The following is an 18422-nucleotide window of genomic DNA, read 5'->3' as shown; positions in this document are numbered from 1 at the left end:
TAAAAAGTGGATCATAATTTTACTTCACTCTATCTCCCTAACAAAATTCAGCAAAGTCAACTTTGGATGTTTCATTCAGTTATTTGACAGCAAAGATGAAAACTACAATCCAGAAATGAAGAAGGGGACACCAAATCTCAGAAATCTGTTCTACAGAAAAGTTACTGCCAAGTATATTCCTGTCAAAATATTACTTCATTACTTCTTAATAAGACAGAGGTCTTCATTCTACACTAATTCTAAGTGTTGCCTTAAATTTTAGGTACACTTCACTAGTTTAAAATGACAAACTATTCAGGAAATTTGTATAAACAAGTTAAAGGCCTCTATAATATCGGAAAGCAAATCATTTTACTTCCTCTTACATTACCTGATAATTATATACAGGCGACTGATATCTAGTGATGACCTGAACTGGTGCATTTGGATAAGTACGATATGCCTGAAAATAAATTATACAGAAAGAATGAATTAATAAGGTAAAACTTTTTTTTTAATTAGAAAGAAATATTCCCAGTAGAACAAAAATATGAAAAACATTGAAATACTAATTATTTTTCTATATACAACAATGCAGAATTGTGTATGACTGACTGATTTATGAAGAATGTATTATTCTCGGTCAAGTCCTACGGTTGGGCGTGGAGGGGGAACAGACAAATGACAAAAAAACTGGCTATTTCACCAGGCAAACTTAACCTTACTTATATTGTGTACTTATGCCCACCCAGAAGTTATTTCTTACACTGGTGATAAGGCTACATTAAGACAGAGTTCAATGTAAGTTAAATTAATACATTTGCTATTTCGCTGTAAAAATGCTTCCGGACTGATTTGTGTTTGACAATATTATAATGTAATATGTAGTTCTACAGAATTATGGCGTTTTCTGTACTTTATGTTGAAAAACTAAGTGCAGTATATAATCCAATACTGGAACAGAGACAGTATAAAGTCTCATATGTTTCAATAAATACTAATTGTTTGAATACATATAGGTACGCAGCAGGCATGAATACACCCAGACTCGGTAATGGCTCACAGTAAATGTTAAAAGTAGGGCTTTTATTCTAGCCATTGGTCAGAGAAGGAAAAAGAAGATGAGGTATACCGTACGTGTTTCAAGCACAGGGAAAACGTCAACAAATGAGAAACACTGAATAACTATTTCACTACGATTCTGTTACTTTATTTTCCATCAAAGAAAATGTCTTTTCAACTAAGATATAAATAAAATGAACTAAGAAGGAAATAAGCGTTATTTATCACCAATAAGTGACAGAATATGTCAAATCTACTTTAAATAGCAAAGTAACAAGGATCAGAGACACTACATGCTAGAAACTGATGGGATTTACAGATATCTAAAACTATCAGAACTCTACCCATTCCAGAATCAGAATATATCCAGAAGTCAGCAATTTATATGCAGAGGCATCTGGAAATCATTTCAAATAAAGAATAGCTGGATTAACTGCTAAACTTAGAGAAGAATAAAGTAGGCAGACACATGAGAAGAACTGCTTTCAAATATTTTAGTTACATGGGGGAAAGCAGCTCAGGTGTTATAGAGGTAATGCTCTTTTTAATCCTACTCTTCTTTAAGAGTAATTAATAGAAAAACATTTCTGTTTCTCTTTATCAAATTTTTTATGCTTGGTAAATCCAGACGCAGATTCTAATCAGATACATGCTCTTCTAAAGCCAAATTAATACTACCGTTCTTAGGTAAAGCCACATTAGGACTACCTTTCTTACATTAAATAATCTACCAACAAGTAACTGAACACTTGTCATTACGTGGATAAGCCATTGCTTAAGTATACAAAACCTGAGAGAGAAAAAGGCACTGTTGCTGCCATGGGAGGTTAAAAAGAAAGTAACAAAACGTAACACATTAATATAAAGGATGATTTAAAATATTTATAGGCACATACGACACACAAAAAATCAAGAAAGAGGAAGTATATGTTTCACTAATTCGCTTTACCAGAGGAACAACATAACTCCTTTGCGCCCCAACAGGCCAGTGCAGTGGAATCTTTTTTAAAAAAAAAAAAAAGTAACCAAAATTATGTAAATACTCCTACACATTTTCAAAAACCCGTGAGTTACATAATATTGAAGTATTTATCATGATGGCTCCTTTGTTATAATGAAAGAAACAGAATAGAAAAAAAGAAGTACTTTAGGTTTCTAATCCCTGAAGTTCTTGTTGTTACTTCTACATGGAAAACCTCAATCTTCCCAATTTTCTGGAAATAGAATTGTAGCATCCTCAAAGATATTAATTCTTTGAATTTGTTACCACACATATGATTACGGGTCATAGATAAGAGTTGTTATCGTTGAAAACAGACCCAGAGAACTACTACCATGAAGCAGCAAGCTAAAATAAAAATACAATTGGAATTCTGTGCTCTAAGAATTGGGTAAAGCTTTTATTTCACTTTATATCTCTGCAAGATTCATGAAAGTCAGCCTGGATGTTTCAGCTCTTTGACAGCAAAGATAACAAAATACATGCTGAAACAAAGACGGAAACACAAATCTCAGAAATTGTTCTACACAAAAGTTATTGCTGAGTACACTCCTGTCAAAATCTGATTTCATCACTTCTAAGTAACACAGAGGTCCTCATTACACGAATTCTAAGTGATTTCTTAAATTTTAGGTACATTTCACTACTTTACAATGACAAACTATTCAAGCAATTTGTATAAACAACTTGGAAGGCCTCAATAGTAGCTGAAAGTAAACCATTTTACTCCCTCTTCAATTACCTGATAATTATATACAGGCAACTGATATCCAGTGGTGACCTGAACTGGTGAATTTGGATAAGCAGGAAATGCCTGAAAATAAAGGTTACAGAAAAAAATGAATACGGTAAACCGTTTTTTAAAATTAGAAAGAAATACAATTCCCAATATAACAAAAATATGAAAAACTTTGAAACAGTAATTGTTTTTCTACGTACAGCAATGCAGATTTCTAAATGACTGACTTTATGAAGAAATAAAAATTCTCTTGTCAAGTGCTACCCTTTGGGTGGGGAGGGGGAAGAGACAAATGACAAAAGAAGTGATTATTTCACCAGCCAAAGTTTACCTTATATATATCGGGTACTTAAGCTCACCCAGAAGTTATTTCTTACACTGGTGATAAGGCTCCATTAAGACAGATTGCAGTGTAAGTTACATTAACACATTTGCTATCTCCCTGTAAAAATATTTCTAGACTGTTTTGTATTAGACAATATTATAGGGTAACATGTAGTTCTATAGATGTTATGGCTTTTTCTGCACTTCATTCCGAAAAACTAAGTGCAGTCTATAATCCAATAGTGGAGAAGAGAAAGTATGTCTTGTATGTTTCCATAAATTCTTATTGTTTGAAAACATACAGGCAGCAGCATACATGAATACACCCAGATTCAGTAATGGCTCACAGTCAATGACACAAACAAGTAGGGCTTTTTTTCTAGCCACTGTTCAGAGAAGGAAAAAGAAGAGGTATACCATACATGTTTCAAGCACGTGGAAAATGTCAACAAATTAGAGACACTGCACAACTGGTTCACTATTATTTTGTTACTTTATTTTCCATCAAAGAATATGTCTTTTAAACTGACACATAAATAAAATAGACTAAGAAGAATACAAACGTTATTTATCAACAGTAAGTGATAGAGTATGTCAAATCCTACTTTAAATATCAATGTAAGCAGGATCAGAGAAATCAGATGCCAGAAGCTCACGCGATTTATATATATATATCAAACCACATCGGAAATCTACCCATTCCAGAACCAGAATATATCCAGAAGTCAGCAATTTACATGAGGAGGCATCTGGAAATCATTTCAAATAAAGAGTAGCTAGATGAACTGCTAAACTTACAGAAGAATAAAGTGGGCAGACACGTAAGGAGAGCTGCTTTCATGCACTTTAGGAACTGGTTATAAGGGGGGAAAGCAGCTCAGGTGGTTTAGAGGCAATACTCTTGTTTATTCCTATTCTTATTTAAGAGTAATTAACAGCAAAACATTTCTGTTTCTCTTCTACAAATGTTCTATTGCTGGTAAAGCCAGAGGCAGATTCTACGCAGATACATACTACTTCTAAAGCCACGTGCATACTCCCTTTCTTTGATTATATAGTCTATCACTATGTGGACCTGCCATTGCTTAAGCACATAAAAACCTGAGAGCAAAAAAGGCACTGTTGCTCCCATTGGAGTTTATAATCGGGTTAACAAGAAAGTAAAAAAACAAATAAATAAAACATTAATATAAAGAATCATTTAAACATATTTATAGGCACATATGACATGGAAAAAAATCAAGAATGAACAGGAAGTGTACGTTTGGCTAATTCACTTAACGTCAAGTACAACATAATCCCTTTGCTCTCCAACAGGCCACTATGGTGGCATCTTTAAAAAAAAAAAAAAAAAAAAAAAAAAAACCGGACACCAAAACTATTAAAATACTCCTACACATTTTCAAAAACACATGAGAAACACAATATTGAAGTACTTATCCTGCTGTCTCCTTTTTCACTATAATAAAAGTAACAGAATGGAAAACTTAAGTACTTTATGTTTTTAGTCCATGACATTCTTGTTACTTTTATATATGAAACTTCACCTTTCTCCAAATTTTCTGGAGTTGGCAATGTGGAAACCTCAAAGATAGTAGCTCTTTCAGTTTATCACCATAGATATAATTATGGGTCACAGACATAGTCCTATCTATGAAAAGAGATCCAGAGAATTACTACCGTGAAACAGCCAGCTAAAATGAAAATATAATTGGAATTCTGTGCTCTAAAAAGTGGATCATAATTTTACTTCACTCTATCTCCCTAACAAAATTCAGCAAAGTCAACTTTGGATGTTTCATTCAGTTATTTGACAGCAAAGATGAAAACTACAATCCAGAAATGAAGAAGGGGACACCAAATCTCAGAAATCTGTTCTACAGAAAAGTTACTGCCAAGTATATTCCTGTCAAAATATTACTTCATTACTTCTTAATAAGACAGAGGTCTTCATTCTACACTAATTCTAAGTGTTGCCTTAAATTTTAGGTACACTTCACTAGTTTAAAATGACAAACTATTCAGGAAATTTGTATAAACAAGTTAAAGGCCTCTATAATATCGGAAAGCAAATCATTTTACTTCCTCTTACATTACCTGATAATTATATACAGGCGACTGATATCTAGTGATGACCTGAACTGGTGCATTTGGATAAGTACGATATGCCTGAAAATAAATTATACAGAAAGAATGAATTAATAAGGTAAAACTTTTTTTTAATTAGAGAGAAATATTCCCAGTAGAACAAAAATATGAAAAACATTGAAATACTAATTATTTTTCTATATACAACAATGCAGAATTGTAAATGACTGACTGATTTATGAAGAACGTATTATTCTCGGTCAAGTCCTACGGTTGGGCGTGGAGGGGGAACAGACAAATGACAAAATAATTGGCTATTTCACCAGGCAAAGTTAACCTTACTTATATTGTGTACTTATGCCCACCCAGAAGTTATTTCTTTCACTGGTGATAAGGCTGCATGAAGACAGAGTTCAATGTAAGTTAGATTAATACATTTGCCATTTCCCTGTAAAAATGCTTCCGGACTGATTTGTGTTTGACAATACTATAAGGTAATATGTAGTTCTACAGAATTTACGGTGTGTTCCGTACTTTACGTTGAAAAACTAAGTGCAGTATATAATCCAATACTGGAAAAGAGACAGTATAAAGTCTCATATGTTTCAATAAATACTAATTGTTTGAACACATATAGGTACGCAGCAGGCATGAATACACCCAGATTCGGTAATGGCTCACAGTAAATGTTAGAAGTAAGGCTTTTATTCTAGCCATTGATGAGGTATACCGTACATGTTTCAAGCACAGGGAAAACGACAACAAATGAGAAACACTGAATAACTATTTCACTACTATTCTGTTACTTTATTTTCCATCAAAGAAAATGTCTTTTCAACTAAGATATAAATAAAATGAACTAAGAAGGAAATAAACGTTATTTATCACCAATAAGTGACAGAATATGTCAAATCTACTTTAAATAGCAAAGTAACAAGGATCAGAGACACTACACGCTAGAAACTGATGGGATTTACAGATATCTAAAACTATCAGAACTCTACCCATTCCAGAATCAGAATATATCCAGAAGTCAGCAATTTATATGCAGAGGCATCTGGAAATCATTTCAAATAAAGAATAGCTGGATTAATTGCTAAACTTAGAGAAGAATAAAGTAGGCAGACACATGAGAAGAACTGCTTTCAAATATTTTAGTTACATGGGGGAAAGCAGCTCAGGTGTTATAGAGGTAATGCTCTTTTTAATCGTATTCTTCTTTAAGAGTAATTAACAGAAAAACATTTCTGTTTCTCTTTATCAAATTTTTTATGCTTGGTAAATCCAGACGCAGATTCTAATCAGATACATGCTCTTCTAAAGCCAAATTAATACTACCGTTCTTAGGTAAAGCCACATTAGGACTACCTTTCTTACATTAAATAATCTACCAACAAGTAACTGAACACTTGTCATTACGTGGATAAGCCATTGCTTAAGCATACAAAACCTGAGAGAGAAAAAGGCACTGTTGCTGCCATGGGACGTTAAAAAGAAAGTAACAAAACTTAACACATTAATATAAAGGATGATTCAAAATATTTATAGGCACATATGACACACAAAAAATCAAGAAAGAAGAGGAAGTATATGTTTCACTAATTCGCTTTACCAGAGGAACAACATAACTCCTTTGCGCCCCAACAGGCCAGTGCAGTGGAATCTTTTTAAAAAAAAAAAAAAAAAGTAACCAAAATTATGTAAATACTCCTACACATTTTCAAAAACCCGTGAGTTACATAATATTGAAGTATTTATCATGATGGCTCCTTTGTTATAATGAAAGAAACAGAATAGAAAAAAAGAAGTACTTTAGGTTTCTAATCTCTGAAGTTCTTGTTGTTACTTCTACATGGAAAACCTCAATCTTCCCAATTTTCTGGAAATAGAATTGTAGCATCCTCAAAGATATTAATTCTTTGAATTTGTTACCACACATATGATTACGGGTCATAGATAAGAGTTGTTATCGTTGAAAACAGACCCAGAGAACTACTACCATGAAGCAGCAAGCTAAAATAAAAATACAATTGGAATTCTGTGCTCTAAGAATTGGGTAAAGCTTTTATTTCACTTTATATCTCTGCAAGATTCATGGAAGTCAGCCTGGATGTTTCAGCTCTTTGACAGCAAAGATAACAAAATACATGCTGAAACAAAGACGGAAACACAAATCTCAGAAATTGTTCTACACAAAAGTTATTGCTGAGTACACTCCTGTCAAAATCTGATTTCATCACTTCTAAGTAACACAGAGGTCCTCATTACACGAATTCTAAGTGATTTCTTAAATTTTAGGTACATTTCCCTACTTTAAAATGACAAACTATTCAAGCAATTTGTATAAACAAGTTGGAAGGCCTCCATAGTAGCTGAAAGTAAACCATTTTACTCCCTCTTCAATTACCTGATAATTATATACAGGCAACTGATATCCAGGGATGACGGAATTTATAGATGTAAATTGACCTGGTGAATCTGGATAAGTAGAATAAGCCTGAAAATAAAGTTGACAGAAAGAATGAATTAATACGGTAAAACGTTTTTTTAAATAGAAAGAAATACAATTCCCAATATAACAAAAATATGAAAAACCTTGAAACAGTAATTGTTTTTCTACGTACAGCAATGCAGATTTCTAAATGACTGACTTTATGAAGAAATAAAAATTCTCTTGTCAAGTGCTACCCTTTGGGTGGGGAGGGGGAAGAGACAAATGACAAAAGAAGTGACTATTTCACCAGCCAAAGCTTACCTTATATATACCGGGTACTTATGCCCACCCAGAAGTTATTTCTTACACTGGTGATAAGGCTCCACTTAGACAGATTGCAATGTAAGTTAAATTAACACATTTGCTATCTCCCTGTAAAAATATTTCTAGACTGTTTTGTATTAGACAATATTATAGGGTAACATGTAGTTCTATAGATGTTATGGCTTTTTCTGTACTTCATTCCGAAAAACTAAGTGCAGTCTATAATCCAATAGTGCAGAAGAGAAAGTATGTCTTGTATGTTTCAATAAATTCTTATTGTTTGAAAACATACAGGCAACAGCATACATGAATACACCCAGATTCAGTAATGGCTCACAGTCAATGACACAAACAAGTAGGGCTTTTTTTCTAGCCACTGTTCAGAGAAGGAAAAAGAAGAGGTATACCATACATGTTTCAAGCACGTGGAAAATGTCAACAAATTAGAGACACTGCACAACTGGTTCACTATTATTTTGTTACTTTATTTTCCATCAAAGAATATGTCTTTTAAACTGACAAATAAAATAGACTAAGAAGAATACAAACATTATTTATCAACAGTAAGTGATAGAGTATGTCAAATCCTACTTTAAATATCAATGTAAGCAGGATCAGAGAAATCAGATGCCAGAAGCTCACGCGATTTATATATATATATCAAACCACATCGGAAATCTACCCATTCCAGAACCAGAATATATCCAGAAGTCAGCAATTTACATGAGGAGGCATCTGGAAATCATTTCAAATAAAGAGTAGCTAGATGAACTGCTAAACTTACAGAAGAATAAAGTGGGCAGACACGTAAGGAGAGCTGCTTTCATGCACTTTAGGAACTGGTTATAAGGGGGGAAAGCAGCTCAGGTGGTTTAGAGGTAATACTCCTGTTTATTCCTATTCTTATTTAAGAGTAATTAACAGCAAAGCATTTCTGTTTCTCTTCTACAAATGTTCTATTGCTGGTAAAGCCAGAGGCAGATTCTACGCAGATACATACTAATTCTAAAGCCTCGTGAATACTACCTTTCTTTGATTATATAGTCTATCACTATGTGGACCTGCCATTGCTTAAGCACATAAAAACCTGAGAGCAAAAAAGGCACTGTTGCTCCCATTGGAGTTTATAATCGGGTTAACAAGAAAGTAAAAAAACAAATAAATAAAACATTAATATAAAGAATCATTTAAACATATTTATAGGCACATATGACATGGAAAAAAATCAAGAATGAACAGGAAGTGTACGTTTGGCTAATTCACTTAACGTCAAGTACAACACAATCCCTTTGCTCTCCAACAGGCCACTATGGTGGCATCTTTAAAAAAACAAACAAACAAACAAAAAAAACCAAAAAAAAAACGGACACCAAAACTATTAAAATATTCCTACACATTTTCAAAAACACATGAGAAACACAATATTGAAGTACTTATCCTGCTGTCTCCTTTTTCATTATAATAAAAGTAACAGAATGGAAAACTTAAGTACTTTATGTTTTTAGTCCATGACATTCTTGTTACTTTTATATATGAAACTTCACCTTTCTCCAAATTTTCTGGACTTGGCAATGTGGAAACCTCAAAGATAGTAGCTCTTTCAGTTTATCACCACAGATATAATTATGGGTCACAGACATAGTCCTATCTATGAAAAGAGATCCAGAGAATTACTACCGTGAAACAGCCAGCTAAAATGAAAATATAATTGGAATTCTGTGCTCTAAAAAGTGGATCATAATTTTACTTCACTCTATCTCCCTAACAAAATTCAGCAAAGTCAACTTTGGATGTTTCATTCAGTTATTTGACAGCAAAGATGAATACTACAATCCAGAAATGAAGAAGGGGACACCAAATCTCAGAAATCTGTTCTACAGAAAAGTTACTGCCAAGTATATTCCTGTCAAAATATTACTTCATTACTTCTTAATAAGACAGAGGTCTTCATTCTACACTAATTCTAAGTGTTGCCTTAAATTTTAGGTACACTTCACTAGTTTAAAATGACAAACTATTCAGGAAATTTGTATAAACAAGTTAAAGGCCTCTATAATATCGGAAAGCAAATCATTTTACTTCCTCTTACATTACCTGATAATTATATACAGGCGACTGATATCTAGTGATGACCTGAACTGGTGCATTTGGATAAGTACGATATGCCTGAAAATAAATTATACAGAAAGAATGAATTAATAAGGTAAAACTTTTTTTTTAATTAGAAAGAAATATTCCCAGTAGAACAAAAATATGAAAAACATTGAAATACTAATTATTTTTCTATATACAACAATGCAGAATTGTGTATGACTGACTGATTTATGAAGAATGTATTATTCTCGGTCAAGTCCTACGGTTGGGCGTGGAGGGGGAACAGACAAATGACAAAAGAACTGGCTATTTCACCAGGCAAACTTAACCTTACTTATATTGTGTACTTATGCCCACCCAGAAGTTATTTCTTACACTGGTGATAAGGCTACATGAAGACAGAGTTCAATGTAAGTTAAATTAATACATTTGCTATTTCGCTGTAAAAATGCTTCCGGACCGATTTGTGTTTGACAATATTATAAGGTAATATGTAGTTCTACAGAATTTATGGCGTTTTCTGTACTTTATGTTGAAAAACGAAGTGCAGTATATAATCCAATACTGGAAAAGAGACAGTATAAAGTCTCATATGTTTCAATAAATACTAATTGTTTGAATACATATAGGTACGCAGCAGGCATGAATACGCCCAGGTTCGGTAATGGCTCACAGTAAATGTTAAAAGTAGGGCTTTTATTCTAGCCATTGGTCAGAGAAGGAAAAAGAAGATGAGGTATACCGTATGTGTTTCAAGCACAGGGAAAACGTCAACAAATGAGAAACACTGAATAACTATTTCACTACTATTCTGTTACTTTATTTTCCATCAAAGAAAATGTCTTTTCAACTAAGATATAAATAAATTGAACTAAGAAGGAAATAAGCGTTATTTATCACCAATAAGTGACAGAGTATGTCAAATCTACTTTAAATAGCAAAGTAACAAGGATCAGAGACACTACATGCTAAAAACTGATGGGATTTACAGATATCTAAAACTATCAGAACTCTACCCATTCCAGAATCAGAATATATCCAGAAGTCAGCAATTTATATGCAGAGGCATCTGGAAATCATTTCAAATAAAGAATAGCTGGATTAATTGCTAAACTTAGAGAAGAATAAAGTAGGCAGACACATGAGAAGAACTGCTTTCAAATATTTTAGTTACATGGGGGAAAGCAGCTCAGGTGTTATAGAGGTAATGCTCTTTTTAATCCTACTCTTCTTTAAGAGTAATTAACAGAAAAACATTTCTGTTTCTCTTTATCAAATTTTTTATGCTTGGTAAATCCAGACGCAGATTCTAATCAGATACATGCTCTTCTAAAGCCAAATTAATACTACCGTTCTTAGGTAAAGCCACATTAGGACTACCTTTCTTACATTAAATAATCTACCAACAAGTAACTGAACACTTGTCATTACGTGGATAAGCCATTGCTTAAGTATACAAAACCTGAGAGAGAAAAAGGCACTGTTGCTGCCATGGGAGGTTAAAAAGAAAGTAACAAAACGTAACACATTAATATAAAGGATGATTTAAAATATTTATAGGCACATACGACACACAAAAAATCAAGAAAGAAGAGGAAGTATATGTTTCACTAATTCGCTTTACCAGAGGAACAACATAACTCCTTTGCGCCCCAACAGGCCAGTGCAGTGGAATCTTTTTAAAAAAAAAAAAAAAAAGTAACCAAAATTATGTAAATACTCCTACACATTTTCAAAAACCCGTGAGTTACATAATATTGAAGTATTTATCATGATGGCTCCTTTGTTATAATGAAAGAAACAGAATAGAAAAAAAGAAGTACTTTAGGTTTCTAATCCCTGAAGTTCTTGTTGTTACTTCTACATGGAAAACCTCAATCTTCCCAATTTTCTGGAAATAGAATTGTAGCATCCTCAAAGATATTAATTCTTTGAATTTGTTACCACACATATGATTACGGGTCATAGATAAGAGTTGTATCGTTGAAAACAGACCCAGAGAACTACTACCATGAAGCAGCAAGCTAAAATAAAAATACAATTGGAATTCTGTGCTCTAAGAATTGGGTAAAGCTTTTATTTCACTTTATATCTCTGCAAGATTCATGAAAGTCAGCCTGGATGTTTCAGCTCTTTGACAGCAAAGATAACAAAATACATGCTGAAACAAAGACGGAAACACAAATCTCAGAAATTGTTCTACACAAAAGTTATTGCTGAGTACACTCCTGTCAAAATCTGATTTCATCACTTCTAAGTAACACAGAGGTCCTCATTACACGAATTCTAAGTGATTTCTTAAATTTTAGGTACATTTCACTACTTTAAAATGACAAACTATTCAAGCAATTTGTATAAACAAGTTGAAGGCCTCAATAGTAGCTGAAGGTAAACCATTTTACTCCCTCTTCAATTACCTGATAATTATATACAGGCAACTGATTTCCAGGGATGACGGAATTTATAGATATAAATTGATCTGGTGAATCTGGATAAGTAGAATAAGCCTGAAAATAAAGTTGACAGAAAGAATGGATTAATACGGTAAAACATTTTTTTTAAATAGAAAGAAATATCATACCCAATATAACAAAAATATGAAAAACTTTGAAACAGTAATTGTTTTTCTACGTACAGCAATCCAGATTTCTAAATGACTGACTTTATGAAGAAATAAAAATTGTCTGTCAAGTGCTACCCTTTGGGTGGGGAGGGGGAAGAGACAAATGACAAAAGAAGTGACTATTTCACCAGCCAAAGTTTACCTCATATATACCGGGTACTTATGCCCACCCAGAAGTTATTTCTTACACTGGTGATAAGGCTCCATTAGGATAGATTTCAACGTAAATTAAATTCATACATTTGCTATTTCTTTGGCAAAATACTTCTAGATTGTTTGGTATTTGACAACATTATAGGGTAATACTGTAGTTCTTCGACAGATGTTACGGCTTTCTCTATACTTCATTTCCACAAATTAAGGGCAGTATATAGCCATAACTGGAAAAGAGACAGTATAACGTCTTCTACGTTTCAATAAATTCTTACTGATTAAAAACATACAGGTAGCAGCATTCATGAATATACCCAGATTCAGTAATGGCTCACCGTAAATGCTAGAAACACGTAGGGCTTTTCTTCTAGTCATTGCTCAGAGAAGGAAAAAAGAAGAAGAGGTGTACCCTACACGTTTCAAGTACACGGAAAATGTCAACATATGAGAGACACTGAAGAACTATTTCACTACTATTTTGTTACTTTATTTTCCATCAAAGAAAAGGTGTTTTAAACACACACTGAAATAAGAGGAACGAAGAACAAAATAAATGTTATTTATCACCAGTAAGTGACAAACGATGTCAAATCTCACTTTAAACATCAAAGCAACCAGCATCAGAGAAATGACATGCCAGAAACTCACGGGATTTACATAGAGTAAAAGAGATCAGAAATCTACCCATCCCAGAACCAGAATATATCCAGAAGTCAGCAATTTATATGACGAGGCATCTGGAAAGCACTGCAAGTAAAGAATAGCTAGGTTAACCGCTAACCTTGGAGAACAATAAACTAGGCAGACACATAAGGAGAGCTGCTTCCAAATACTTTAGCAACTAGTTACATAGGGTGAAAAAGGAAGAGACAGGAAGAGATTTGTTCATGTGTCTAAAGAGGTCATTTCTGAGAGAAAGCCTTGCAAAGTACATAGAAGATTTTTAGCTCAAATAACCAACACTAAGAGTAAGAAATTTCTAACAAAAGTAACAAATTTCCCATTACTCACACTGTTTAAACAGGGATTCCATTGCCACTTACTACGGAAAGTGTAGATACAATTCCACAGACGCAAGGATGACTACAATAAACAAGAGAACAGGACCATAAGCACTTCTTACCTGAACGTACTGAGTTATAGGATTCAGCGTGATTAGGGGCTGCAGGCAAGTTTCAGTGTTTGCATTCCTCCAGATGTTCTGAAACTGTGGTGGAGGAGGAGGATTTAATACCAAAGGACGTGGCTGCACAAGACGAGCGCCTTTTTGAAAAGCAAGAAGAAAAAAGCCTATTTTTAGTTATTTGAAAAGCTACCCGGGTCAAAAAAGAACAATTTCTTTTCCTACTCACAGAACTTTTGTTTCCTGATTGCAGGGCCCAGCTTCAGCTTTTTACCCTGGAGATGTATCTGTGACTGAAAAGAGAACAGTAACAAAACTAGAATCCATTTTCAAGTCTTAGCTTCCAAGACTTGGGTAAACATCTAAAGCTTTCTAAGGTTCCTATCATCATAGACGATCAGTGACAACTACGCACCAAATTAAATGTTGTCATCATGAAGCCACCTTATTTACCCTTGCCACTCTAATCAGTGTCAAGAGGCATCAAGTGAAAGTTGATCAAAAACTTTTCATCACCCTGTCTCCAACCTTTCCTGTCTGTAGTTCATGAACCTAGGTGTCCACTCAAAAATAAACATGATCTATCAAGTTATGGGAGGTTACTCTGAGTTTGGATTTTGAACAGGAAGTCTAACTTTCTCCAAATTTTACACAAGTCTGAGTATATCACTAACACTAAACGTCGTATCAGTAAGATAAATAAGGGACTTTTCCATTGAATTACTTACCTCTACTATCTTCTGGACATCCACGTCATCAACAAATGAAACAAATCCATAGCTATGAAGGCAGACAAATGAAGCATAAAATCACCATCATACAGTACATGGTTCAGAACTTCTACTATTCTATATACAGAAGTGATCATGACCAAAGATGAATAATATACCATGATAAGTATTTGCTAACATGCACATGACAGATCCTCTACAAATACTACTTTTTCTTAAGTAGAACTATGTCAAAATGTGCTAGGATTAGGGTACTGTGAAAACTTCATTGATTAACAAAGAATTCACATCTGTGAACCTGAATTTAACTTACTATCTAAGACAAGGTGGTTAAAATTAAAGATGCTGTGCAGTGTATGAAGAAAACAACAATTTGAGAAAACTGATTAACTCACCTGTATGAAATAAAAATTGCAGACATTTCAAAACAAACATTAGAAAAATGATTAAATAAAAGAACTGGTAATAACCTTTTATCCCCTACGTGAAAGAAATTAACACCGCAAACAGTTTCATTTACACAAGGGTCAGAATATCAGTTTTGAAGTCTTGTCTCATACCTATAGAACAGGGGACTAGAGTTCAGATATTTTTGATAAAATTACTCACCCTTTGGACACACCACTTCGATTTGTGATTATCTTCACTTCTTTCACTGAACCGTATCTACCTAAGCAGCTTCTGATCTCAGTTTCATCCGTCTATGGAACAGAATGGAACGTCAGAGTAAAAATTCAGCATTCAAAAATTTCAACTTTACTACAATTTTACTACCATGAGGGGGAAATTTCTTCCCCATTTATCCCCAAAATGACCAGTAGCTCTTTGTCAAAGATATTTTTAGTACCTATGGGTCAAACCTGAAAGCAATTCTAAACCTCCATGAAGTACAAAAACACATTAAGTTTGTAACAGGGCCCAAATCCCACTGTTCATGATGTACTTTAAGGTAACAATGAGGTATGAATACAATACCCTATCATCAATTCCACCAACGAAAACAGTGTTTGGCATGATTTTGCCTTCTGGTAAAACCCAGCCTTGGCTAGCCGCAGCTGATGAAGACTGGGTGCTGGCCTCTCTGCAGATGGTTGAGTTGGGAGTCTCAGGATTTGCAGCAGACTGTAATTTGGAAAGTAGACATCATAATTACGTATGCAGGCAAAACCCATACACAATGTGAAATATCATTTTTGTATTTTAAGTATAATATATTTTACATAAGTTATTTTCATTGTAAATTAGTCACCAGTGCAGCTCAGTGCAGGCTCAGGATTTAAACTAATCAGAGGACATCAGCATGGAATTTTAACCAAAGGATATACTACTTTCTTAAACCTAGTGTCGCTCATCACCGTGTCTTGTATAATGCTGTGGAAGAATACTCATTCAGTATTTGTGAAAATACTCTGTGAAGTAGTTAAAAAAGACACCCAAAACTAGAAAGTTTAGATTTGTAAAAATTAAAGTTTTAAAATCATCCTGTTCTACATTCGTGAGCAACTTTTCACTTTACTGAGTAGACTAAAGATAAACCTTAAAAAAAAAAAAAAGAAGCCGCACCAAAAACAAAATAAACCTCAATGTTTTAAACCAATTTCTTATAATCTTCTTCCCTAACGCTAGGGTGTTCAAAGCATCTTCTGAAATAACATTTTTCTTCCTGAGTAACGCAAAATCAGTCCAAGTGATAATTCTAATTTTCACAGTGGCCTGATAGATATAAATGAGTGAATTCATTTTGTACGTATAAAGTGGTAAAAGTGGAAAAGTGGTATGCCAATGTAAGTTAGTGTCCTGTTATTTGAATTTATTTTCAGCAGATTTGTTTTCGAGTTTCTTTTTTGGCTCCACTATTTAGCTGACTTATTTTGAAAAAAGTTTAATTAAGAACTAATCGAAACATCAGGAAACTACGACACATCATTAATTTAAAAATCACTGGTGAAGTGCTGTTGACTCTGAAAGCACAAAAAGCTGCCTAAGAGAAAGCTATTACACATACAGCTGTCTGAAAGAAAACAAAAGACGAAAGAAACTGTGTATCTTTTTGAACAACACAATAATGTTATAGTAGTAAGAAAGGAGTTCCTACTTTGTTAATTAGATGCTAGAAGTTACTGATTCTACACAGCTTTACTATACATGAAATCTAAATTGTGAAATCAACTGAAGCCGAGGTTACTGCACTTCTCTTTTCTTTCCTGCCTGTACTTGCTATTTTGGGTTTGTAACTAATGCCTAATGCTTTCCTTTAACAGCTTTATTTCATGACAGTGTTGTGGAAGAAAAATTTAAAACACTATTTTTAAGTTTTTCCTTTCTAAAAATGTCTTCCATTATTGTTTTTTCCAAATGACATTAAGCTGCATTATCTTGAACTATTAGGAACCTGATTAGATTTCCCTTCCCTATACACAATTCACCAATTCCTTCTCAGTTCATTCAGAAATCCCAAACAGAATAAAACAAAAGAAATTCTGAAATTCTTGTAGTTCTTCTCTTTTTCAATTCCCCCTTGATTTGTGGATGAACTTTGGCTATGTTTTTCTTTGATAAACAAGCTACATTACAGTATTGTCTCTGCACCATAGTGTTTGGATGTATTTTAATTTAGAAATCTAACATCTGGCAGAAACCTGTATCAGATTATGAGAGGTTATGGAAATGCACTGATTCTCAACTGGGCAAGATTTTTGAGCCCCAGGGGCATTTAGCGACGTTTAGAGATTGGCTGTCACAGCTAAGATGTATTCCTGCAATCTGATGGGCTGAAGCCCAGCCATGCTACTGCACATCCTACAATGCAAAGACAGCCTCCTACAATAAAGAATTATTTGGTGCCAAATTTGCAAAGGGTCTGGTTAAGAAACCTTGTGACAGTGCCACAAGAATTGAAGAGGAAAATTCTTGTTTGGGAAGAACCTGATTTCCATTGCTCACGAAAGTGAATCTTTTCATGACCTCAGTTTCAGTTTCCTTGCTTCAAAACAAATGGCTGGAAAAGATCTCTGGTGCCTCTTCTGATTCTCATACTCATTTGGATACCCGAAACAACCGTAGTTTGGTAAAGAAGAAAAAAAAGGCATTTGGTTTTATAAGAAGTTTGACTTTAGCTTGGATCTTATAAACTGGCTGCCTGCTCAACTGGAATCGTACATATAAAATTCACCGAATCTCTTTAATAGAGTCATCATATTTTAAATTAAGGAAGTAATGATCATGTCCTAGTCCTCGGCCAGCAGGTGGCGATCAAAGCAAACAAAGTAAGCAACGTACTTCATTTTTTGCAATGTACTTCATTTTTGCCATGGCTCGATTAGCAGGGATTGTTCAATTCCCACGTGTGTGTATTTATACATAATTATATAATGTATATATAAAAATCCACAATCAACAGACAACCTTTGGTTACTTCTAAACTATGGCCAAAAATATAAATCAATGCTTAGGATAAGAAAAGTTTAAGTTTAAAGAAAGTACCAACGTAACCGTCAATGGCATCCTGAAAACAAACTGCATTAAAGAAGTAATTTTCTTAATCATATCTTCAAGTGAGTTGTTGAATTTTGAAATGAGAAATGTTGGAATAGTAAACAGGAGTGAGCTTCAAGACCATCATATACACAACTCTCATTGCCACATAGAGCAAATACATTCCTTGTTACATGTGGACAACCAAGTGACGACGACAGCTAAAAGCTGCAAAAAAATTATCGTTATTTAAACTCCTGGGAGGTCAGCTCCT

General features: G+C 33.9%; 1 protein-coding gene across 1 annotated transcript in view; it reads right to left on the bottom strand.

Annotated features, from left to right (window-relative positions):
- Positions 1-18422, bottom strand: part of LOC129053305 (deleted in azoospermia protein 1-like) — a 66877-nt gene that overhangs the window by 12470 nt on the left and 35985 nt on the right. Inside the window, exons 17-27 of the mRNA XM_054545374.1 lie at positions 15650-15796; positions 15284-15375; positions 14672-14723; positions 14173-14236; positions 13944-14083; positions 12462-12551; positions 10045-10116; positions 7600-7689; positions 5202-5273; positions 2784-2855; positions 371-442 (exon numbers count right to left, since the gene is read on the bottom strand). Coding sequence (XP_054401349.1) covers positions 371-442; positions 2784-2855; positions 5202-5273; positions 7600-7689; positions 10045-10116; positions 12462-12551; positions 13944-14083; positions 14173-14236; positions 14672-14723; positions 15284-15375; positions 15650-15796 — 963 coding nt within the window. The remainder of the gene's footprint in view (positions 1-370; positions 443-2783; positions 2856-5201; positions 5274-7599; positions 7690-10044; positions 10117-12461; positions 12552-13943; positions 14084-14172; positions 14237-14671; positions 14724-15283; positions 15376-15649; positions 15797-18422) is intronic.

This window comes from Pongo abelii, chromosome Y, assembly GCF_028885655.2.
Source record: "Pongo abelii isolate AG06213 chromosome Y, NHGRI_mPonAbe1-v2.0_pri, whole genome shotgun sequence".
In the NCBI taxonomy this organism is placed as follows: domain Eukaryota; kingdom Metazoa; phylum Chordata; class Mammalia; order Primates; family Hominidae; genus Pongo; species Pongo abelii.
The sequence above is the reverse complement of the archived record's forward strand: the minus strand, read 5'-3'. Positions and strand labels throughout refer to the sequence as shown.